This window comes from Gobio gobio, assembly GCF_949357685.1.
Source record: "Gobio gobio genome assembly, chromosome: 19".
In the NCBI taxonomy this organism is placed as follows: Eukaryota; Metazoa; Chordata; class Actinopteri; order Cypriniformes; family Gobionidae; genus Gobio; species Gobio gobio.
Genome location: NC_137112.1, coordinates 32083372 through 32108950, shown reverse-complemented (window position 1 = coordinate 32108950; position 25579 = coordinate 32083372). Strand labels below are relative to the sequence as shown.

The 25579-nt window shown below is 38.1% G+C and overlaps 2 protein-coding genes across 8 annotated transcripts in view; one reads left to right on the top strand and one right to left on the bottom strand.

The window, feature by feature from the left end:
* The first annotated feature begins 7461 nt into the window (after positions 1-7461).
* On the top strand, positions 7462-9970 carry myog (myogenin). Of its 2 annotated transcripts, none has more exons than XM_079844375.1 (3): positions 7462-8428; positions 9079-9184; positions 9314-9970. In XM_079844375.1, the coding sequence occupies exons 1-3, from the start codon at positions 7892-7894 to the stop codon at positions 9430-9432; spliced, it is 762 nt and encodes a 253-aa protein (XP_079700501.1). In that variant the 5' UTR covers positions 7462-7891; the 3' UTR covers positions 9433-9970. The 2 variants fall into 2 exon arrangements, 1 of the variants encoding a protein (XP_079700501.1); XR_013818557.1 differs by having other exon boundaries at positions 7737-8556; positions 9314-9959.
* Positions 9971-10986: 1016 nt separating this feature from the next.
* ppfia4 (PTPRF interacting protein alpha 4) overlaps positions 10987-25579 on the bottom strand; it is a 139301-nt gene continuing 124708 nt past the window's right edge. For 3 of the 6 annotated variants that reach the window (XM_079844368.1, XM_079844370.1, XM_079844372.1), the window contains exons 20-30: positions 24704-24785; positions 24311-24511; positions 23294-23356; positions 22893-22919; positions 22103-22278; positions 21918-22015; positions 21161-21336; positions 20928-20996; positions 17475-17655; positions 17113-17209; positions 11321-12082 (exon numbers count right to left, since the gene is read on the bottom strand). In XM_079844368.1, coding sequence (XP_079700494.1) covers positions 17148-17209; positions 17475-17655; positions 20928-20996; positions 21161-21336; positions 21918-22015; positions 22103-22278; positions 22893-22919; positions 23294-23356; positions 24311-24511; positions 24704-24785 — 1135 coding nt within the window. In that variant the 3' untranslated portion in view covers positions 11321-12082; positions 17113-17147. Of the gene's footprint in view, positions 12083-17112; positions 17210-17474; positions 17656-20927; positions 20997-21160; positions 21337-21917; positions 22016-22102; positions 22279-22892; positions 22920-23293; positions 23357-24310; positions 24512-24703; positions 24786-25579 lie in introns of those variants that run through there. The other 3 variants (XM_079844369.1, XM_079844371.1, XM_079844367.1) reach the window with 3 other exon arrangements.

Sequence of the window (25579 nt, the reverse complement as noted above, 5' to 3'; positions counted from 1 at the left end):
TTTAAATAGGCAAATGCTTAAGAGTCAATGACTGGATCATTAATGCTGTGATTATTATGTTTATTGCATGTTATATGTGCGGTAACAGGTCTTATAACCCTAATTGATGGAGTCTGTAGCTTTTCATTTCGTAAAGGAATAGTTCACCCAAAAATGAAAATTACCCCATGATTTACTCACCCTCAAGACATTCCAGGTGTTAATGACATTCTTCTTTCAGATGAATACGGAGGGAGCTATATTTTACTTTATAAAGTTTTAAATATGGATATTTTTCTTACAACATATCGATTCGCTTAAGAAGGCCTTTATCAACCCCCCGGAGCCGTGTGGATTACTTTTAGAATGGATGGAGGCACTTTTTTTGTGCTTCAAATTTTGTGCTGCCATTTACTGCTATTATAAAGCTTGGAAGATTTTTCTTTATATAACTCATATTGTATTCGTCTGAAAGAAGAATGTCATATATACCGGGATAATCATGGGGTAATTTTCATTTTTGGGTGAACTATACCTTTAAACAACCATGTAGGAATACACATCATGGCCATATTCCAGGATGACAATGCCCAGATTCATCAGGCTCAAATTGAAGCATGAAGAATCATTTTCACACATGAATTGGCACTGTCAATTCATTGAAAGTTTTTGGGATGTGCTGAAGTAGACTTTACAGACTGCTCAACTCTTGCATTTTCAATACAAAATCTTGCACATCTTGATGGAAATAACATCACAACATTAATTTCCATCAAGAGGTGCATACAGTTTTGGTCAAGATCTGGTATTGACAATTCAAGAGTCAAGCACTTTGTAAAGTCTACTCCAGCACATCCCAAAGATTTTCAATGAATTTAAAGTGCCCCATTATGCTATTTTAAAGTTTCCTAATTTACTTTTGGAGGTCTCCAACAACAGGTTTACATGCATCAAAGGTCAAAAAACGGTTTAATTTTCTCATAATATACATTGCACATCACCACAATGTTCAATGATTCTCAAATGACTTGATGGATGAATCAGTCTCTCTAAATCCCTCCTTTACGTGAGCCTACACTCTCAAAAATAAGAGTACAAAAAAAAGTGTCCGTCATTGGGGTGGTACCCTTAAGGGTAAATTTTTGTACCTCTAAGTCAGGGGTAGGCAAGTTCGGTCCTAGAGAGCTGATGTCCTGCAGAGTTTAGCTGCAACCCTACTAAGCCACCACAGTATAAAACGCATGGTTCCCAGCATGCATTGCAGCATTAAGTATGTCACCATTGTTGAGATTCATATACTGATTCTTGATATCTGTGTGCATGTAATCCCCCCCCCCCCCCCAGAATGTATTTAAGAATTCAAATTCAGAATGTCTGATCTGTGGCAAGAAAGTATTGTTAGTAAATATTTTTAATAAAAAACAAATTTTTCGGTCAGTGATGAGTTTTTTGTGTATGGCTTTTTTTGATTTGAACAGATTATGTGTTTTGTTAACACTGTAACAAAAAACAACAAACTCCAATAAAAAGCCAGAGCCAAACTACCCTCAAACTTAAGGAAACACTGATCATCATAATGGTGACCAAATATTTTCAATAAAACTCAAACATCTAAACCTCTGTTAATTCTCAATAAGAGCTTCTATAGATGTCTTTAAGGGCTGGAGCCAAACTCTGCAGGACACCGACTCACTAGCACTGAACTCTCCTGCCCCTGCTCTAAGTAGAGGAAAACAATGGTATAATGGTACCCTAAGGATCAATTGTGTACCTTTAAAGGTACAGTTATACGTTTTGTTCCCCAAGGAACAAAATTGTACCTCCACTGTACTTTTTTTTCCTGAGAGTGTACTCTGCTCTGATTGGTCAGATGGCCCAGTCTGTTGTGAAACAAACGGTCATTACCATAACTGAACTCCTGCTCCATCCGGAGGCTTCCTAAAGCTCAGCGATTATTGTACACACTGTAAAGACAGTAATGATGACGTTGATTTTACACCAATCCCAGCACGAGTCCAATGATGAAATATTGGAAGAACCAGTTATTCAACCCGAACCTTGAGCAGGACGTTTCTCAGTGTTGCTACTCAGTTTGAGGTATTTTATGAGATGTTTCAACTGTAATTCCACACCATCAGCATTAACAAGTGTGCGTCCATCAACAAACTGTGTGTGTGTTTCTAATTTATTGTGGTGCACATGCGGGAACTGTATCAATAACAGCGCAACAGAAGCCTGAAAGAATGATGGAACATCCAAGTTTGCTAAACAAATCTTGCTCCATCCTTTATATTTACTCAGAGTAGTAAGAATGACAGACAATCTGCATTAATAGACAGTTTTAGGTACAGTACTCCATATACTAATATATAAGAATGCAGCCCACAGCTGATTTACAGTAGTATTTCAGTAAGACAGTAATAATGTGAGTTAGCCGGTTAGCCAAAAACCTACACAATATGAAATAAAATAAACACATTGTAGAGTACAGCGTTTTCTCGACATGATGCTATCCAGTATCCGCTGCTGTGTTCCAGGTTTCCCTGGTGTCTGCGCAGCGTGGTGATATCCCAAATGAAACGGCTTGCGATTCGTTTAATTGACTCTTACTTTTGAAAGACTTTATAAATGGAGCAGTTTCAGATTTAAAACTTTACAGGATGTTTTTATTCACCTACAACTATGTTACACACTACATGAAAGGTCATTTTCAAAAATCCCTAATAGGGGCACTTTAAAGGGGTGGTAAACCACGATTTCACTATTCTAACTTTAGCTAGCGTGTAATGTTGCTGCTTGAGCATAAACAACATCTGCAAAGTTACAACGTTCAAAGTTTAAAGCAAAGGGAGATATTTGCTTTTAAAGAAATCAGTTTCTAAGAACTACAGCAAACGGCCAGCAGGCGACTACACACATTCCTCCAGGGTTGGTGACATCAACAGGCTCAATATTTACATAAACCCCTCCTCCGAGAATATTAAATAAGGGGGGTGAGGCCATTTTGTATCGCGGCGCTGTTGTGGTATAGTTAGGCTGGAGTGTTGTTGCCGCGATGCCAAGGAAACGCTGTTATTTTCATCTGGATTGCAGGTCTGGAGTACTTGCTCTGTTCAGCCTTCCTTGGGACGGGGGTGCGTTGCAGAGCGTTTAACATACAGCATGTTATATGCACGTGTGTTTGAGTCAGCGGGGAATCAGGCGCGCGCAGGGCTCCCTGCAGCACATCTAACAGAGGAAAACATCCACCGTCTTCGCGATTTCAATGCCAGATTTGCACAACGTCAGCTGCGTGAAAAAAACACTGCCGGCGCGTGGATGCACGACACGCGCGCTGCACATTTCACAGAGGACAACACAAACTTCCACAAACTTCGCGAGTTCAATACAGGATATGCACAACGGCTTGTCCTGAAAGCTGGATTTACAAACAGAAGCTGTTTACGGGCCACAACCTGTAAGTCTGATTTATTTTTCATCGATGTGTTTTCCTGTAATAGGTTGTAGCAAGGAAGTAAACAGATGACAACACTGTTCTGCAAACCAGTCTGTTAAATGCTCATTCATACTTAACGTTATCCGACGAACACCTAACGTTACAAACACTAACGTTAAAATCTCAACAGCGAACCTGGCATTAGTGTAAATGATTCTTTGATTAGAGCTTTTATGTATTGTTTATCTACAGGCATGCTAAACATGGTTCTGTGTGTGATTTGGCTAACTTACTAGTTAAAGCCAGTGCTTAGTGTTCGTTTTGGGTTAGTTCTTGCAACAGATATTTGGCTATAATCGTTCTAAAAATACGAAAGTAACCGTGCCATTCAGTAGCGATCACTATAGATCCGCAGTCTTTACTCTTGAGGACTGAACAGGTTCTGCTCGATCATCTTCACTCAAATGTTCTGGGTCTGATTCGGGCTCATATGGTTTTATTGACGCAAGCACAGCCTCCGGTAAGGGGCGTGACGTTTCCGACAAACGTACACTAGGCGGTTAGCGAATCACAACACACTGGGCCAGCTAACCAATCAGAGCCCACTGCGTATTTTTGAGGGACTGGCTTCATACAACCCGGAAAGCATCAGACCGTTTTACAAGGAGGGACAGAGCAGTGTAGAATAAAGGTCAAATATATGAAAAATAAGGCTATTTTTTTTAAAACGAAGCATGAACACATGTTACAGTGCACCCCACAAACACAGCCAAGCCTTCAAAAGAATGTGTTTTACCAACTCAATTCAAACTCAATTCAGGTGCCAATTCATGTGTGAAAATGATTATTCATGCTCCCTCCCAACCATGCTTTCACAATTTGAGCCTGATGAATCTTGTCATTGTCATCTTGGAATATGGCCATGATGTGTCTTCCTACATGATGGTTTAAGAAATGAAAGCTACACACTCCATCAATTAGGGTTGGATGAACTGTTGCCTAACATATGTCATGCTAGAAACATAGATCATAGACTCTTAAGCATTTGCCTATTTAAATCCAAACAGCGACTTTTTTTTTTTTTGGCTGGGCAGTGTAATTACAATACAGAAGAGTTTAAAACTGTTGATAAATACAGTTTTAAAAAATCTTATTTTTTTGTTTTTCTGTTGTGTCATTTTTGGTCAATTGTATTAAATCCAATTAAGGTCAATTTGATGCTGACCAAGGTGATCGTACCCATATTTTTAACCTAATATAAGGGTTAAGCTATAGATTTTGACATTTTCTGCAAAATATGTGAGGTTCTTGCACATGTTCTCTCACGATGCTAAGACATTACATGTGGTTGCCAAATATACTGTAATCCACAATCTGGCAAAAAGTTTACTATTAATGACTAGGAAAGGTTAGTTTAGGTTGTGAAATGTCATGTGGTGTGACTAACCGAAAAAAGGGTAATGACATTTATGAAGTATTAATTATGATTATTGGTACAAAAAAAAAAATCTTGAAAAATGCATTTCAAAAAGATAATGTATTGAAGGTATAAAAGAATATGATATTACTTTTTACTGGATGGTGCACCACATATTTAAAGTCATTACATTGAAACTTTTTTGATAATTAGTTGATAAATGGGTTATGTTTTTAAAAACCAGTGTGAACACAAACACAGAAAAAGTTTAGTTTTCCCCCCCCCAAAGATTTTCATCATGGACACCCCTCTTTGTGATACACCTTTCGAACAAGACAACTGTTATATCATTGGTAACCTGACCTTTACTAAAATGCTGAGAAAGCGCTTTCCTCTTCAGGAAGAGTTCCTGGGTGGTGTGTGTGTGTATGTGTGTGGGTGGTCCTGGTAAACCCTACATTATGGGGACAAAATGTCCGCACAAAGATGGCAATACTTTGGTCCCCATGAGGAAAACAGCTTATAAATTGTACTAAGTGATGTTTTATGAAAATGTAAAAATATTGAAAGTTTTCTGTGATGGGTAGGTTTAGGGTTAGGAAAAAGAATATAGTTTGTACAGTATAACAATCATTATCTACAGTATGTGTGTTTTTCTATCCCGGTGGGGACTTAAACCTGAATGCACTGACTGATGGGGACTTTTGTTACCATGGGGACCTATATTTGAGGGCCCCATGAGGAAACAAACTTATAAATCATACAGAATGAGTTTCTTTGAAAATGTAAAAATGCAGAAGGTTTTCTAGTTTTAGGGCTAGGGTTAGTGTAAGGGGATAGAATATACAGTTTGTGCAGTATAACAAACATTACGTCTATGGAGAGTCCCCACAAAGATAGTAAACCAGACGTGTGTGTGTGTGTGTGTGTGTGTGGATGCATGGACCTGTCACCCTGCCATGCTCCGTTTCTGCTGACAGTAGGCTGAGAGAAGGTCTGGGGTGAATGACTCCAACACACTGCTCCCCTGCAGCCTGGACAGCCACAGAGGCCCCATTGTGCTCCGCAACCATCAGTGATCATCCATCACATTTTAACCTGACAGCCAACTGCACAGCCTCCTAATCCTGCCAAGGATGGAGGCTTGGGTTTCCATGACGAGAGCACCACAGGGTTTCCCACTTCAGACCTGTGCTGGACAAGGGCAGAACGTATGTTCTGAAACGGGTCTCCACTTCTACATTCACAAACAAAAGATCTGAAAGGACAGAGTCAAAAGTATTTTGAGGGACTCTTTCACCAGTGACATTGTAGAAGTGTTCAGCATACTGTCACTCAGGGAAAATATCATGGTGAAAAACCCCCTTCACCATGTACTACATGGACCTTGAATAGCTGTGGTGTGTCAGTAACCATAAATAAGCCTGTGGATTCATTAGGAAACATAGCGGAAGCTCTTCCGAATTAGCATGTGAGCTATGAGCCCAGACAAGCCCATTAGGGATTTCCTGCATCCGGAGAGCCTACCTCACTTTTTGGGGTCAGGGACAAGAAAGGTCTACCTTACTGAACCAATGCCAGACATTGCAGGACAGGTAAACATATAGACACAGTAGTTACCTCAAAGATTTTAAGAGAAACATGCAGCAAAAACAAAACAAAAAAACTTCATGTGTTAATAGGACAATGATTGCAAACATTTTATTGATTCTATATTAAAATAATATATATTATTGTTATTATTAACAAAAGCAAATTATTGAGTTAATTGGACAACATTTTTGAAGATAATTTAAAACATCTAATATTTCTATATTATATTTTATAACATGAAAAAATTGTATTTTTTATTATTAACAGGAAATTATAATAAGATTGAGAATATTATAATTTTATATATTAATATATGTATTATTACTATTGTTATTATACATTCTTAACATTACTATATTTATATTATTATTATATTTTATAATAAATTAAAATTAATTAATTTATTATTATTATTATTATTATTATTATTATCAAAATTGATTGCTGACTCAAAACTGTAAATTCACCGGTTGTAGCTTATATATAAACAGAGAATTTAAAGTGATATAATAGTTTTATATAATAGTTTATATATATATATATATATATATATATATATATATATATATATATATATGTGTGTGTGTGTGTGTGTGTGTGTGTGTGTGTGTGTGTGTGTGTGTGTGTGTGTGTGTGTGTGTGTGTGTGTGTGTGTGTGTGTGTGTGTGTGTGTGTGTGTTTTTAATTGTTTTTTATAAATAAAATGTGTTTATATATTATTAAAATATATAAATACAACATATAAATAATATTGTATTTATATATTAATACATTCTACTTGTTATTACAATTTATTTTACAATATTATTTATTATATTAACAGTTAATTGCATTTATTGTCTCTAAAACAGCTATAAAATATAAAAATAAAACCAGAGGATTTTCTAAAGTTTCCCATTTATCTTGAGCTTCTTCTTCCAAAAAGACACCCTCAATAATGAAGCTATAGAAACAACAAACTGTTTATAATACATAAAAGCTATGAGACATTTTTTTCAGCTTTAGAATAGAAGGGGATGTCGTCTGACAAGGATTTAGATCAGTTAATTAAGGAGCCATAGTGGATCTTTCATATCTGCTGTAGTCTGTTTGATTTCCACAGCACCCAGATCATGTTCCTGGACTTTCAACAGCGGCCTGACGCCGTTCTTGAAGCAAACCGGTCCCAAATCCCCAGAAGATTGGGGAATGAAAAGAGATGTAAAGTTTAGATGTGTGGCAACAGCTAAACGCAGGGTCAGGTTTCTCAGAGCCCTGGCTATATTTAACCTACTGATCTAACACCAGGCAGAGAGTTTAAATGCCACCACTGCAGTTGGTGTGGAGCAGTTGTCGTCCACAGATCTTCTTCAGCACGAGCTCAGCTCCGGGGGAAACACCCACACACGCTCGCAAGGACCGTAAAGGACCTATACCGCTTTCAGAGAAGACACAGCAGAGCCGGTGGACTCTAATTCCAGCAAGACATGGAGCTTTTCGAGACCAACCCCTACTTCTTCGCAGACCAGCGTTTTTATGAAGGCGGTGATAACTTCTTCCAATCCAGGCTGACCGGAGGCTTTGACCAAGCAGGATATCAGGACAGAAGCTCCATGATGGGCTTGTGCGGAGACGGAAGGCTGCTGTCCAACGGAGTGGGATTGGAGGACAAACCGTCTCCATCATCTAGCCTCGGTCTGTCCATGTCTCCTCATCAGGAGCAGCAGCACTGTCCGGGTCAGTGTCTGCCTTGGGCCTGCAAGGTGTGCAAGCGCAAGTCGGTGACTATGGATCGACGGAAAGCCGCCACTTTGAGGGAGAAGAGGAGGTTGAAGAAGGTCAACGAGGCCTTTGAGGCTCTTAAGAGAAGCACACTCATGAATCCCAACCAGAGGCTGCCTAAGGTGGAAATCCTGCGCAGCGCCATCCAGTACATCGAGAGACTGCAAGCGCTGGTCAGCTCCCTCAACCAGCAGGAACACGAGCAGGGAAACCTGCATTACAGAGCCGCAGCTCCTCAAGGGGTGAGTGAAGCTCGGGGGATCAGGGGCAGGTGTACGATGGGATTTTTCATTGTCAAACTGGACTGTACTTCCAAAACCGGCATTTTCTTTTCTTAAAGCAAAACTTATTGGAAAGTGCTTCACATTAAGTAAGTGGGCACTCTTTTGACATTGTACAGTTTTGTGGGCATTTATTACCTGATTTTATTTCCAATTGTGTAAAACTAAAAGACTTTTCTCTAAAAAATTGAAAATGTTGATAAAGCTGCATGCATTCCAAAAAAAAGTTAAATGGATTTATTTCAATTGAATAAAACAAATGCAATTGTATTTTACAAATTCAGCATGCATTGCAAAAAAAAAAAATAATAATAATATAAAATTTTTAAATTGAAGACTAAATACAGCCTTGAATGCAGTATGCACTGCAAAAATGGCAAGTTAAAATGTAAATGTTTAAATTAAATAAATAAGAATGCATTTTAAATAACTTTTAAAAACACGAAAACGCCTACATAAAATGTTCAATCAAACGTGTGAAGGCAGATAATAGGTTGCCGTGTGCAGTTCTTGTTTCTGATGGTTGTGAGGGTGTTGAGGGTCCTGTGGTCGGGTGGGGTGGGGTAGCTGCTGATGTGACTGACAGTAGTGTGTGTGTTTGTGTGTAACAGGTGTCGTCCTCCAGCGATCAGGGCTCTGGCAGCACCTGCTCTAGCAGTCCAGAGTGGAGCAGTGCGTCGGAGCACTGCGCCCCCGTCTACAGCTCCACCCACGAGGGTAAGACCACCACACCTACACTAACCAGCCTGACAAATATGAGGGATCAGTTTAACACAAACAATCCATATTGTGAGGTTTGAACGACTTGCCTGGCAAACGTGTGACAGCGTTCTCTCATTTCCTCAGATCTCCTGAATGATGACTCCCCAGAGCAGACCAACCTGAGGTCTCTGACCTCTATTGTGGACAGCATTACAGGAACAGAGGTGACTCCGGTGGCCTATTCAGTGGACATAAGCAAATAAATGAGGAGGGTGACCCTACCGTTATGTTCAGACCACCTTTCAACGACCACAACAGCACTATCTACGACACCCAAGGTGAATGAAGAACCTTTTAAAAGTCATAAAAGCCTTGGGGGCTTAATTTCCAGACAAATCTTGAGGTCCATATGATTATATTTCCAAATGTTTCTTATCTCTGTGGGAATAAGAACCAATTTCAGATCAGCCTAATTCCTGCTGAAACTTAAGACAGTCAGGCTGGGCAAATCGTACTTTTCATAATTTGTCCTTTTTTCCTCTTGATTCCTTTATTTTTTCATTCTGTTTGTGTGTGCTTTATGCTTACCAACAAAAAACATTTGTGGGTCCAATGATTTACTTCTGGTTTTGACCAATTTCTGCTTAATTTAAACTAGTTCCGAATGCCAGTCGTGTAAATATGTTCCTATTTTCTACAGAGTGGTTTTGTTCTTTTATTTTGTATTTTCTCTGTGTGGTTGGAATAACTTATTTGAACTTTTATAATAAAGATTGTTGTGTATTTGTATACATTCATTTCTAATCCTATTCTCCGTCCTCTAAAAACAATTTTCTTCTTTCTTTTGCTGATTTGATCATGACATTGAGCTTTTTGTTGGAAAGTACTTTCACAAAAACAACCCAATAATCCATGAAATGATTTATAATACATAAGGTAAATATTTATTTTATATATTCATATAATTATTTATTTGTGACAGCTTTTTACATTTAAAGTGAAAAAAAAAAAACCTCAACAGTATCTGACCAGTACTAAACAAACAAATATCACATTAAAAGAAAAATTCTCACTTGTTCAACCACATGCTTTATGTGGAATCTGCATCTACTCTATACAGAATTATATACATAAATCATCTATTTACACACACACATTAAACCTTACATGCACACAAAAGAGAAAGAGCTTGTGAGAGAGAGAAAGAGAGAGAGAGAGAGAGAGAGAGAGAGAGAGAGAGAGACCTGCACCTGTTTTACAGTTCACATTACTGTCAAGAGCTACAGAAACAAATTAGCGTAAAAATGACCATCACAGGAGAACACTCTGCAAAGCAAGAGGCTTCAGTTACTCCACCACTATCGCATCAGGGAAACGTCTCGGCATTGTACTAACGCTTGGTCCTCGTCAAGGCATTATTTTTAGCAAGCCACTAAAAGATCAAACAGATATTCAGCGAGCGTGCTGAATATTAAAGAGGCATTATAAATGAAACGGAAACAACTAAACTGGCTGTGAGAGGCTAGGCACAATTGGCAGATCGAGGCTTAAAAAAAGAGCAGCACACCACAGGATTTCAAGTTCAAGTGTTTGAGTGGTGATATATTGTAGTATATCTGTGGTAATGGCGATTGAGAGCGAGAGAGAGGCAATAGATGCTACAGTGATTGTCAAGTTTAGTGGCATGCATGCTCCACCGGACGCCCCAATGCCAACAGTGACCCACACAGCACAAACAAGACTTAATCATCATTCATTCATTTAAAATGATGATTACGGTGATTTTTTTGCGTATAAAATGAAAAAACAGTCACTTATATTAATACTTTTTTTAATAGAGAGCACTTCTTAAAGTAAGAACATGATTTGTCAGCATTGTGTAACACTTAATACACACATACACACACACACACACGTTTTCACACACAGTACAGTAGCTGCCACAATAGCACGATACATCCTGTGAATTATACAGAAAACATTGTCTTAAATGAAGAAATGCCCAATGCGCTCGTAACTTGTTTGGTAGGTATGCTGCTCAAGAATCATTTGCTCCCATAGTGGTTCAATTTCAAATGGCGGCACCAAAAGAGATCATATGTTCGTTTGCAGGTCCTACGTGCTGGAAATCTTTTTTTTTTTTTTTTTTTTCTCCTGATGCTAAGTGAACTGAAGTCTATTGCTTTCCCTGATGCTCGACAATATTTAGCATCATGGCTTCATACGATCTCGATGTCCTGGAAGTGTGTGGACCGAAACTCTACGTGGATAAGCACTGCTGATGTGAACACAAACGCACGTTTCTCCAGTCACCACTGGTGTAAGACACCGACTACAAGTGTAACACCCTTTCTAGCAGACGGAGCTGTCTAACCGACAGGAAACAGTCACAACTGAGACTTTAAAATTCATATAATAATGATATATTCATCTCGATATACAAGTCTGATATATATATATTTCCATAAAAAACATAATAGCATATTTTTCTGTTTTTCATATATACATAGACGTTGATTAATAATTTGCATAACCAAAGGGAAGAAAGCCTTAAACAGTAAAATGCCAATGGCACACCCAAAGGAGCAGACTAGCACTGACAGACTACAGGGCCAAGTACACCAGTTAAGTACGACCACCACAAAGACTATATAACCGGGATTACTGGGAAACGACTGATACGACGAGATTTCTCCTTTGCGGCTGCAAAGCGTTCCACGCGCGAAAAGAGTTCAAAATTCGTCTTTCTGTCCCCCTCTATTGCACGGTGTCCAAGAAAGCTCTGGTGTGGTTCAGGACAGGGGAGGGGCGGAGGTTAACCCTTCCCTCATCTTTTCAAGGTGTCCCCAGATTTTGGCATATTTCATTGTCGAAAGGCCGCAAGCATGTGTCCGTACAGGTAGTGGGAATGCACTGGGAGGAAACGACAAGAAAGAAATCACAAAAAATATCATCAAAATCAAAGTTTGTTCCAGGTTCGAGCATGTCAGGCGATAACAAAGCAGTCAGAGACAGTATAAACACAAGCTGTCAGCTACTTCTTTACCTGATGTCATGCCTCTGTTGATGTACAATGTCAATGACAAGTAAACAGAAGTTATTTTATGGAACAATTCACACAAAAATGATCAACTTAACATTCAGTTTTTGCGTGTTGGTATTAAATGTCCATTGTAAGGGGTTATACACACAGAACGCATGAATTTCAAAATGTGAGATGGAGGTCAGTGGAATAAAAAACAAAACGCAAGGTTGGACTTTTAACTTGAACGCCACATTTTCAGAATGCCGTGTCATATACAAAGAGGCAACAAAAGATGAGTGCAACGGTCACACGTGTCTGTCTGTTTACATATATAAAAAAGGGAAAAGCAGCATAGTGGAAGGCAAACATATTTTGTGTATGAACTGCCCCTAACACATGCAAATGCTTCAGACCGGAAACGCAAGCTCATGTGAAAAGTTTCGCATTTTGCTGTGTTCAAGCTTGGTGAACTCTAATCTGCGAATTCACATCGCATGACGACGTGTGACCAATAGAAGACTGATATATCATGAAGTTCACGGCTGAATTAAAAGAACAATATTTTTGCAGTAGAGTAGATTGTATATTTTTTTTAATTTTGAGTGTCGTACTATTTGTTATATGTTGAATTCATGTTAATAAAAAAGACGCTTCAGGGAGTGACATCATATCACAACCGTTGCAGTGTGCGTAGAAATTTCGCATACTCAAAGTCTAGTGTGACAGAGGCTTTAGTGCGTTTAAAAATGCCAGATGCAGGGCAATGGAATGACGCAAGATCTAGAGATGCAGTTTTTAAAAGTTAAACAACTTTTAACTTGAGAGGCAAATTTTTATGTGCAATGTGGCAGAGGCTACAAAAGACGCAAGTGCAACAGTCATATGGTGCTTTTCCACTATACAGTACCAGCTCACCTCGACTTGACTCGACTCGCCTTTGTTTGATTTTACACACAGGTTGTACCTGTACCTGCTTCCAGGTACTTTTTTTCGTATCGCCTCCGGCGAGGTTCTGAGCGAGCTGAGGCGATACTAAAATGTGACGTGAACACGTGGCAGACTGCTGATTGGTCAGAGAGAATCGTCACTTATCACTGCATCATCATTGCACGCACCAGAGTATCCTGAATATTTTTTTACGGTCTATGGAATAACCCCGCTATTTTTAAATAGTTTGGCCAGAGATCACGTGATATACCCATTTATATTATGACAACTCGGAAAAATACGCCGTGGTCAAACGACAAGGTTTCCTTTGTCTGGTTGCCGAAGAGAGGATCCTGCGAGAGCTTGATGGGGCAACGAGGAACGAAAAAGTTTCCTGCGGCGTCGCTATGACGACCAGGTACTATTGTGGAGGTACTATCTGCACTGGAAAACGGAGCGAAAAGCGAGCCGAGCCGAGGCGAGGCGAGTCGAGCTGGTACTGGTTATGGAAAAGCGCCAATATTGTCATTGTGCATAGTTAACGTGCATATGTAAGCAGCGCAGTGGAAAGCAAAAATGGGTTCAAGGTCTGCTTTCTTAAAGTCTGAAACTCTTTTAACTTGAGTGCTGCATTTTAGAATGGCTTGCTATGAGCGAGACGGTGCAAAATAGGCACAACAGTCAAACACGTCTGTCTAGAGCAGGTTTACATAGAAAAACAATGGAAATGCAGTGCAGTGGAATGCAATTGAGTGTTCTGTGTGAACAGCCTTTTACTCTAACTGCAACTTCTGCTTAGAGTTTTCAAACATTATGCTACAAATTTTGAGCTTAACTTGTATCAAATGCAAAGCAGCACTTTAAAGGGCTAGTTCACCCAAAAATGAAAATAATGTCATTTATTACACACCCTCATGCCGTTCCACACCCCTAAGACCTCCGTTCATCTTCAGAACACAAATTATGATATTTTTGTTGAAATCCGATGGCTCAGTGAGGCCTGCATAGCCAGCAATGACATTTCAATATTAATATTATAAAGCGAATATTTTTGGATTTCAGAAAATTTTTGGATTTCAAAACACTGCTTCATGAAGCTTCGGAGCGTTATGAATTACTGTATCGAATCAGTGGTTCGTTGCGCCAAAGTCACATGATATCAGCAGTTTGGTGGTTTGACACGGGATCCGAATCATGATTCATAACGCTGATTCATAACGCTCCAAAGATTCATGAAGCAGTGTTTTGAAATCGGTTATCACGATATAAGTCATTATTTAGGTTTTTTTGTTGCACCAAAAATATTCTTGTCGCTTTATAATATTAATATTGAACCAATGTAATCACATGAAGTGATTTAAATATGTTTTTAGTACATTAATGGATCTTGAGAGAGGAAATGTCATTGCTGATGTCATTGAGCCATCGGATTTCAACAAAAATATCTTAATTTGTGTTCCGAAGATGAACGGAGGTCTTACGGGTGTGGAACGGCATGAGGGTGAGTAATAAATTACATTATTTTCATTTTTGGGTGAACTAACCCTTTAACAATTTGAGTGCAATAGTTGTAAAAAAGGTCATAAGTTCACATGTTCATATAATCCATGAGTATATGAATATATGAAAGGACATTAGGGCTTTTCACACTCAAAATAGTTAACCCTGGGTCATTCTAAATCCTGGGTAAACAGAATCCTGGGTTATCTTGCTTCACGTTTCACACTGCTCATAATTTACCCGGAGTTAATAATTAATCCTGAGTATTCATATGGTGACGTTTCACACTGTACATTCCTTAATCCTGGGTTAACATCCTTATTTGCATATTTGCAGTCTCAGTGTCACTGACTAGACAAACGCAGCATGTGACCTGTTTACATAAAGGCTCTAGCATTGCGCGTCCTCATATTACACATTGCTGACTGCAATATCAAGTTTTTTTCTGAATGAACTTTTCGAGTGAACCGATCTCTTCTTCACTCCAATTGTAGAGTTTTCCATTGATGTTTGACGTTTTTCATATCAAATGTAGAAACCACTATTTATATACATCACACAGAGTTTCCTTGACTGCCCAAAGCACATGGTTATAAGGTACGTGATTGGTTGTCATTTGCTAAGCAAATCTAGTTGTAACATTCTAACACTGCATTGTTTCACACTGTACAAGTTTGGCACCACAATGCGGAGTTAAAGGGTTAGTTCACCCAAAAATGAAAATTCTGTCATTAATTACTTACCCTCATGTCGTTCGACACCCGTCAGACCTCCGTTCATCTTCGGAACAGAAATTAAGATATTTTAGTTGAAATCTGATTGCTCTGAAAGTCCTCCATTGGCACAATGGTACTCTACACTCTCAAGACCCTTAAAAGGTACTAAAGACGTCGTTACAAAGTCCATCTCACTACAGTGGTTCTAAAATAACTTTATGAATCGGCGACAATAGTTTTTGTGCGCAAAAAAACCCTAAATAACGACTTACATAGTGATGACGATTTCAAAACAAAGCATCATGAAGCTTCGAAGCGTTATGAATCACTGAGCCGAAGATGATTCGGATCGCGTGTCAAACCGCCAAACTGCTGAAATTTGGCGATTCAAACCGCTGAATCGACTCAGTGATTCATAACGCTTCGAAGCTTCATGATGCTTTGTTTTGAAATCATCATCACTATGTAAGTCGTTATTTAGGGTTTTTTTGCGCACAAAAACTATTGTCGCCGATTCATAAAGTTATTTTAGAACCACTGTAGTGAGATGGACTTTGTAACGACGTCTTTAGTACCTTTTAAGGGTCTTGAGAGTGTAGAGTACCATGGTGCCAATGGAGGACTTTCAGAGCAATCAGATTTCAACTAAAATATCTTAATTTCTGTTCCGAAGATGAACGGAGGTCTGACGGGTGTCGAACGACATGAGGGTAAGTAATTAATGACAGAATTTTCATTTTTGGGTGAACTAACCCTTTAAGACCGCAAAAGAGCAGGGTTTTATAATCCAGGATAAAAAAGCGCTGCTAACCTCGCATCTAAATTACAAGTGTGAAACTTTCCTTCACCCAGGGTTAAAAGCAGGGTTAAAAAGGACGATAACCCGAGGTTAAGTGCAGTGTGAGAAGCCCTTTTGAAAATTGAAATAAAATAATAAGAGCACAATAATCCATAGCAATTGGTACTTCATATATGGAAGTCAGTGTGTTGCTATGCAGTTGTATTCTGACTGGTTGCTACGTGGTTCCTAGGGTGTTGACAGGATTATATGAACTTTCATTTTAAACTTTCATTCAAGTCTGTTTTATAAAAGTTTACGCTACTTTGCTAGTTTATGTTTTGAATTCAAACACTCAAAAAGAAACTCAACTGACCATTTATGTCCAAAAAGCAGAACAAAAAAAGCCAAGCAACAAATCTGAGCATCATTGCCTAACCAGATGCGATGCGACGCCACAACATGCGGTTAAAGGTATCCTTTCCATGTTTTTATCCTTACCAGATGCAACAATGATACTCAACGATTTTAGATTTTAGAAACAGTTTCTATTTTTCTTAGACATTGCAGCTAGAATAACATACAAAGTATGACAGTGATAATCAGCTACTGATGATTAAACACATTAAATGTGCTTCATTTAATGTAAAAAATAATTTAATGTGAGTTTGAATATCATTTTGTGTGACCTTTACAGCCATACTAAAAGTGACAATGGATAATTCAAAGGGATACAATTAAAACGGAAAAAAAAATGCAAATGCAAAAAAAAAGCTGTATTCTATGACAAAGATTGTATCAGTTTTTTTTATCAATGTTAAAATGGGCTCTCTTCAGATTGGCTGTGATTTTTGACTGATTTCTCGTAGGTCTGGTGGACAGACAAATTGCCTGATGCTCCAATCTTATCGCATCGCTTCTGGTTAGGAGATGGTGTTAAACATCTCTTACTGAGCCATCAGAGTTTATAGACGAGAGGCTGAAGTGAACAGCTTACCTGTTAGTGTAAGTGCAGTGATTAGTAAAAGCAAGTTAGCAGGAGTAAGTCCTGACAGCTGAGGGGTCTAGTCTCTGCGGGGCCGGGGGACCGGCTGCTGAACCACAGAGACAGAGGGGAGAAAACATGCAATGACACAAACTGAAGGACCCCGACCTGTGCCATTAATATTAGTTACTTTTAACACATGCTTTCACAGTCAATATGCATACATGTTTGCCATTAGCGTCGTAAGATATACTGTAAAAGAGTTAGAGAAGGCACTACTTGTTAGTACTGTACTGCAACCATTAAAGAGCAACGTGCTAATGGAAATGCTGAACTCATTTCACCCTTGTAAAACACCCTGCCCCCCTTTCTACCTTCTGGTTGCAGCTGTCTCCTGGGCACAGCAGCCATAGAAGGGGGAATGGACATGGTGTTGAGGCGGAAGCCAGCGGGAAGAGTCTCTATGGACCCCGGCATCATACCAAGACCCTGGCCGTCCCTCGGCCTGAAGCGCTTACGCCACGATGGAGACCTTCGGAAGGACTTGTCATCACACTGATGATAAGGATGACAGCACAACAACTGGGTTCAGATATTGTTCTAAAGTATGACTGCAGTATGACATGGCAACAGAGAATGAATGAGAGCACAATGATATAAAAGCTTCAGCTTATTTCCTCGTTCTATGGGGAACAAATGTCAACGTTAATGATGAGCAGAACAATCCTGGCTATTTCTACAGAAGTGTCTGGCTGCCGACATGCACTCATAAAATGTAAAAGCAACTATCTGCCATTTAATCACGTTTTATACCATTTCACATATTTTATTATAAAATGTTTTTTTGTTGTTGTTTTTTTTACAGAAAAAGCTGTTATACATATACAATAAAATAAAAAATTCTAGTTTATGTTTCATTTTGAAAAGGCTGTTAGATAAATAAAACAATAAATAAATAAATAAATTAAATAAATAAATATAACTATTTTATGTTTCTATTTCACTCAGATCAGTGAAATTCACTCAGATCAGCTGTTACACAGATAAAACAAACAAACAAAAGAAATTAATACATATTTTTGTTTTCTCTTTGAAAAGGCTGTGACACAGATGAAATAAACAAAACAAAAAAACAAATAAAGAAATATATCTATTTTATGTTTATGTTTCACTCTGAAAAGGCTGTTACACAGATAATACAAACAAACAAAATAAATGAATAAATATTTTATAATTGTTTAAATATATTAAATTAAATGATTGGTACCTGACATATAAATTAAAATATATCCATCTCATCAATTCTATAAAATGACTATATAAGATGCCTTATCCTGTAATCATAAATGATTGTGATTGGTCCCTCCTGACCAGCACTGACAAAAGATAAACAGATAAAGACAACAGATAATTGTGACAGTGTCATTCTTAGTGGGTTAGCAGCTCTGGTCTACATTTTGAACCTGAAACATTATTTTCCCATTCAAAAGACTACAGTTAAAGGGGTCCTGAATTGAGAAAACCGCTTTCCCTTGAGCTTTTGATAAATAAAAGGTCATTTTATTAAATGTAATTTAATTAAATTATTAAAGGTCATACAAGGTAAGTTTCAGAGCTGAAAACGTCCTTGTTAGTCAAAGAAACGCTTTTATTGACACCAGGCCCAGCAAACAATCGATCTCAGAATGAAGAACAACGCATGATTCTGTAGCCCCGCCCACCGACTTGCACCTGACATGTCATAGGCCTACATAGAGCTAAACCGGATCGAACTTCTAAGCAATAAACATGCTGCATCAGCTTCATTCGGATTCCAATATTATGAATACATGGATGAACTTTATTTTTAATGAATATCGAGCTCAAGTGAGGAAGACATTGCGCGTTTGTTCCTTCAGTTCACCACGGATTTGTTTGTAAACAAGAGACTGGATTTGCAGACAGGATAAGATTACATGAATGAATGAAGCAACACACTAATTTTTTTTATATTTGATAGTATTGCATTGTTACAGATCTTTTGATATCTATTGATTAATGTGTACATGTGTAACTGAACATAACTTCCTTTATTCCATAAAATCCTTTATTTGTGGTGTTGTTGGTTCATTGCGATTCGGGATCAGACTCGGACATGTTTATGGGCCAGTGCTCGAAAATGTGTTTTCTAGACCGGCTACCAAAACGTAAGCCCGGCCTGCCAACAGGCTATCTTAAATAGTGAAATAACATTCCTTTCTTGATGTGTGTTGTTCACTCTCTTGACTTGATTTTTGAAGGAAAAATACAATCGCAGATGTTTTGATTATGCTGTCTGCAACGTACTTGGCGTGTGTCTGTGATGCACGGTTCGTGCTTATATACACCGATCGGGCGCACCAAGTAATGAAAAAATAACATTCCAATCAATTCCAATCGGGTGGATGAGAGATAAATCATTGTGTTTGTTTTGCAAGCCCTGTGGGCAATTCATTCCGGTTGTCGTTTCCCCACACGCTTTCAAAACAATTCCCACATGTACTGACAGGGGAGCAGAAATCTTATCCAATCCAAGCCGTGGGTGTTTACTTCCAAGTCTTCAGTGCGGCACGCCCATGAAAACCGAGTGTTCCGGAAGAGAGCCTCAAAACCAGGGTAGAAAATAGCCTATAACTTATTCATTATGATGTTTTTGAATGTAAAAACCACGCAAACGTCATAAGTTGATAACAATATAACATTTTTAAAAAAGCCAGTTCATGACACCTTTAAGACAAAAGAAAAACCACTATATATTACCATGACAATCTTTAGTTACATCCAACTTTATGTTTTTGTTTTGATGTATTATGTGTTCTCATGCATTTCCTGACGACTTCAAGTTCATCAGTGTTCAGTCATTAAGTGGCCATTGAGATGCTTTTCAGGTGTCCCAAGCAAAACAGCGTGTAACGATGGAGAAGCCTTCCACCTATTGAAATCTGCCCAAATAACTGCACCGTTGGAGGTGAGAGAATTGGACAAAGAGGGTCAGATTATCGTCGGAAAGGTGCCACAGAAGCAGAAGTTTCACAAAGGAGTGACACGTTAACTGAAACCCAAGTCACAAGGTCCCAGACTGAATCTATGAACAGTGCCCACATGCTGTGCTGAACCACAGGTAGAACACCTGGGCACATTCATCCACCTGCTGAGCTCAAGCTACACACACCTGGTGAGACGGGGTGTCCAGCAAGTGAACATAGAGCCCCTACAAGGTCTCTACAGCTGCTAACTGTACAATGACAAGTTCTGAGAAATCTGTCTTGCCAATTCTGTCTTGGCACTCTGCGTTGCCTAATATTCAGAAGTCAGGTATCGATATCTTATTGTTTGCTACAAAGTATTTGATGTTATGTACGAATTATCTTTGAGTTGATTATGTAATTGGCATTATACATTTACCTGACTGTTAATAAATTGTCACATTTTGATCCTTTCTGAATTACTCTGTAATTATTAACCATCTCCAGTACGGAACGGTATAACTGCAACAAAGGGTTAAAACGAAATGATTAAATGTGTGACTAACTAGTATAAAATGTATAACTAAGTATAAAATGACCAAACAACCAATTGGCATTCTATCCTAAATTCGACAACTATGATAAATGGAGTCAGATAAAGAATATTATAATCAAATCCATTTTGCCCAGCTTAAACACGAACGAGCAACGGTCTTCAGTCGCAGCTCGTTACCTTCCTTGGAACGAGATTTCAGCGGCCTTACAGTTACATGCTTTTGGCTTCATAAGAAAACAAACCCAAGTGGACTGGAGTGCATTTCCAGAATCCAAATCTTCACCTACCTCTTCCAGGCGCCGGTCCGTTCCCAATGCTAAGAGGTTATTGAACTCCCTTTCCAGAATCTGCCTGGCCTGGAAGACACATCAGAGATACAGGATTTTGGAAAGATCCTCAGTATGCTGAACCACCATATCACCTATGTTAGAACATTACATAAGTCCTTTCCTAGAACGGTAGGCAGGTATGGACCAGCTAGTGGCTTTCAATTGCTTTTAAACATCTGTGTGGTCCTCACCTGGGTGTTCTGCATGGGGATCTGTAGAATGAGGGCCAAGCTACAGAAGTCAAATGTCTCATCTAGGGCAATGAGAGCTCCATGCACGCTGCTTTCCAGCAGGTTATTACTGTATTCCTTCAGACCGATGTTCTGAATCCACTGCATGACATGATCATTGGTCCACACCAGGGTATCTAGGAGCGACAACGGTACATGCATTTGCTCTTATCTCTTGTTATTATTTCACAATAAACTGAATCAAATTACTTGCATTATAGAGCCATATTATAAAACATGTAAAAGTATATACATCTTGATATAAAACGATTTCGGTCAGACCACCTGTAGCAAACATTAATGAAATCTTCGAAGGGGCTGTGTTTACAACTGTACTGGAAATATCTGTGTTTAGGTAACAGTATATGTGGAGTGTGATCATTTTGCACAGCTGGCTAGCCTGCTTTCTGTTTGTACAATCCTGTGCGTAATGTGCTTAAGTGTGTGTGTGTGTCATAAGCAGTTGGTGCGTGTGTCTTTAGCTATGAAGATGAAAGATTTTAAAAAGCTGTGACAGCTGTGTCAAGTTCATGTGTTATGCTGAAGTTCAGCCGGGCGCCGTCCCTTTAAATGGATTTGACACTAAAAAGCTCAGCTGTTGACCTCACACATTCCTGCCACCGAAATGCAAATAACAGGTACGGCCACTAGATAGTGCTCTTCCCTTCATAAGTTAGAAGTAATGAATCCAGAGAGTGCAATGATAATTTACTCATACCTTTGATGTCATGTTGGAAATTCTCTCTTCTTCGCTCCAGCTCCTTCCTGTCATAGTTCAGCCTTTTTAAGCACATGATGCCATAGTGTAAACTAGCCCTGTAAGGATATAATAAATGTACCATTGTAAGTAAAGTCTATTTCACACCGTGGTTATAAAAATGAGCAATCGCTGCTATAGTTTACCTGTGGAAGCTGTCCACCATCTTGAGATGTGTCCGCAGGTCTTTCTTAGTAAGGTGGTCCAGCATACGGGCGTCCACCAAGCACTCCATGAAGTAGCTGCGGTACTGAGGCAGGCCGAGACTGGGCAGCCACTCGTTCCCAATCCACTCATGGTTCATGTCACCATATGCTAACGTCTGAGAAAGCAAAGAGACATTATCCTTCTGTGCCTCTGTCAACTGGATCTAACATGGGTTTAGTTAGTTTAAACAGTCATTTTAATTAGATTTAATTAAAAAAAATTATTTTATGAAATGAATATAATATATACATTTATATATAGTACATTTCTATATAATAAACAAAATCTATTATATATAAAATATGTATTTATAATATATAGCAGTATTTCTATTTTATAATTAAAATATTTAGTTATATTATATGCATTTCTAATTTTCAATAATATAATAAAATGATATAAAATTTTTATTATACTAATAGTTCATGATATACATTATATATTTACTAATATATATGTACTATAATAACATAAAATATGTATTTTTGGCAGATTTTACCTTCCACATTTAATATAACTGCATGAATTTCAATGTGACAAACTGGCACATTTTCCAATCAATTCCATTTGAAAATCATATTCCATTTGAAGATCATGCATTCTTTCTAAGCTATAAACCAAGTCAATAACAGACTTTTAAAATGAATGGTTGATGGAAAGGCAAGTGAAAACCACATATAAGAGTCAGTGGAAGGCTCTTGTTTGGTCAAAGACAGCCAGCTCTCTCACCTGAGCCCAGCTTCCTTCCTCATTCTCCTGTCAGTCAAAGGTGACAGCGTGTTATAGCACAGAGGAGACAGTGTTAGCAAGACTCTCTTCAAGCTAAATAACTCACTGAGCTCAGTTCAGTCTGAGTAAATGAAGTGCACACCAAGCAACAGCATCAGTGGTTGTTACTAGGTAACAATTATTGCAAATGCAGTTAAATATGGAATACTTTTGCAAAGCAACAGGACATCAATCACACAGAAACATGCGAAAAGGTTTAATAAGCGCACTCTTTGGGTAGATTGCAGGGCAGAGGGTATGGGGGTGGATTCAGGGGCAGCAGGCTGGGGGTTGTGAGGGCTGCGGAAGCGTGGCATATGCATGGCACCGCGGGCACAAGGGAGTCACCCAGATGGACTAACCATTTTGGTGGAGGTTGCCATGTTTTCCATCTCCTCATGAGTCACCCACACATTTCCGGAAGACTGCACAGAGAAAAAGAAGCACACACAGATAAATGATCACACATTGCATAGTCCTCATAAACACCTTTATGAGTGAGTGTCTTCAGCAAAGTTCCTTTGGCAGCCATGTTACTACCGCCCCCGGGCAGCTATTTTCTATGTATGTAATAGGCGTACAGGTGCCTGAATGGGGACAGACCAAAATCTCTGTTTGTTATTAGAGTTTAAGTGTTTAAATAAAGTGTGATAAATAAAGTATAATAAAATATTTTTATAAAAATATATTTAATATTGAATTTTTTACACAAAAATTGTTGATCAATTATTTTTATATAGTATATTATTTGTTTTTAATATAGCTTTAAAGTTACATAGTTTTTTATTTAATTATTTTATATAAATGATTAAAATAATAAGCAAATAAAAACATTAAAATTATAAAATAATGATTTTCAAATAATTACATCAAATAAAATATAAAATAAAATAGTTTTATAAAAACAATTTAACAAAATATATTGAAAATATTATGTTTAATAATTGCTTAAATTGTAAAATTATTTTTATTTCGTTTTAAAGTTACATAATTGTTTTATATAATTTTATATAAATTATTAAAACAATAAGAAAATACAAAAAAGAAAAATAATGATAATAAAAATAATAATTAAAATAAAATAAAACATTTAAATAAATAAAGATTTTAAAATTATGGAGGAAAATCTTGAGTAAAGAGAAAGTCGAGACATGATAGCAAATGATTTGGGTACGCGATCAGGATGATTACGACTCCCACATGAGCACAGCATCTGTCTAAAGGTCACATATTACCAATAAGCCAATAATGTAATAAGTATGTTAATGTAATATTGTTACAAAGGAAAGGATCTGCACCGAATATTTTTTTTATTCATATTTGTTTTCAGTTTGAGACTGTATATGTGAAAATGAGCAGTTTAGGAGCAGGCCTCTTACTGTGCGTGAGGTGAGAGGAGCTGACGGACTTGTCAGTGACACCATTTCCTGGATGGCCAGTCTCAGTTTCAACCGATGCAGTGGGTTACTGATGCCGATCTCTCGCTGAATCTCCGTGTCCGACAGTGCCGACATGATAGCGCCGCTCTTCACATTGGCACGGCACGCTGCCACGTACCAAGCTGGCATGCCCACCCACAGCTGGAGGATGTCAGAGAGAAGACCGTCAAGATGCATCTTTGTTATCTCCATCATCATCAGAGCGAGTAAGAAATTATCGTAATTATTGTCATCCGAATCCCCCTTGTGATTTGTGTGATTATAATCATGAGGATCATGAGTGCTGTGCTCATTACTGCACGGTGGGAGGGATGGTGGATGATGTCTTTGTACCTCGAGCCAGGAGACCACGGTGGGGCCGTCCCACTGAGCAAAAGGAAGCCCTTTCCTCCTGGCATCCTCCAGCAGCTCATGCCTAATAGAAGACAAAGAAAGGTCACAGCTAGGAGGAAATACAAGCATACAACATATGAAGCATACAGTGTAGTGGTTAAACCATATGGGGATTTCAACGTCCAATGTTGTGTACAATATCTAGAGAGAAGGGTGGCTGATATAGATCCAATTTATTCACAACTGTTGAAAAGTTCAAAAAGCTTTTTTGAAAGTCTCTTATGCTGACCAGGGCTGAATTTATTTGATCAAAAAACTGTAATATTGTTAAATAATAGATGCAACGTGAGCAGATCTTTTTTTCTGATAATTTTTTTGCCCCTGTATCTTGAATTTAGGGCCATATTTGTTTTGCCACAAGGCCCTTATAAAGGGATAGTTCACCCAAAAATGAAAATTCTGTCATCATTTACAAAACTTGGTTACTGATATTCTTCAAAACATCTTCTTTTGTGTTCATCAGAAGAAAGAAATTCATAGAAGTTTGGAACAACTTGAGGGTGAGTAAATGATAACATTTTTGGGTGAACTATAATTTCTGAACTCTAATTTCAACTGAGAATTTTTTTCAGGGATCTTTGATGAATAGAAAGTTCAAACAAACAGCATTTATTTGAAATAGAATTCTTTTGTTAAATTATAAATTACTTTACTGTCACTTTTGATACATTTTATGCACCAGTACTGACACCTACTGTAGAAAATAATGAAATGGATCAAAACATTTAAGTAATTTTAATAACAATATATTAAATGTTTTTTTTCTTTACACAAAATTGTTAGGAAGATTTATTTTTTGTATATAATAATTTTATA

Coding starts and splice junctions, on each gene's coding strand:
- myog (XM_079844375.1), top strand. CDS start 7,892: ATGGAGCTTTTCGAGACCAACCCCTACTTCTTCGCAGACCAGCGTTTT. Junction 8,429..9,078: donor GAGCCGCAGCTCCTCAAGGG/GTGAGTGAAGCT, acceptor TGTGTGTAACAG/GTGTCGTCCTCCAGCGATCA. Junction 9,185..9,313: donor CTACAGCTCCACCCACGAGG/GTAAGACCACCA, acceptor TCATTTCCTCAG/ATCTCCTGAATGATGACTCC.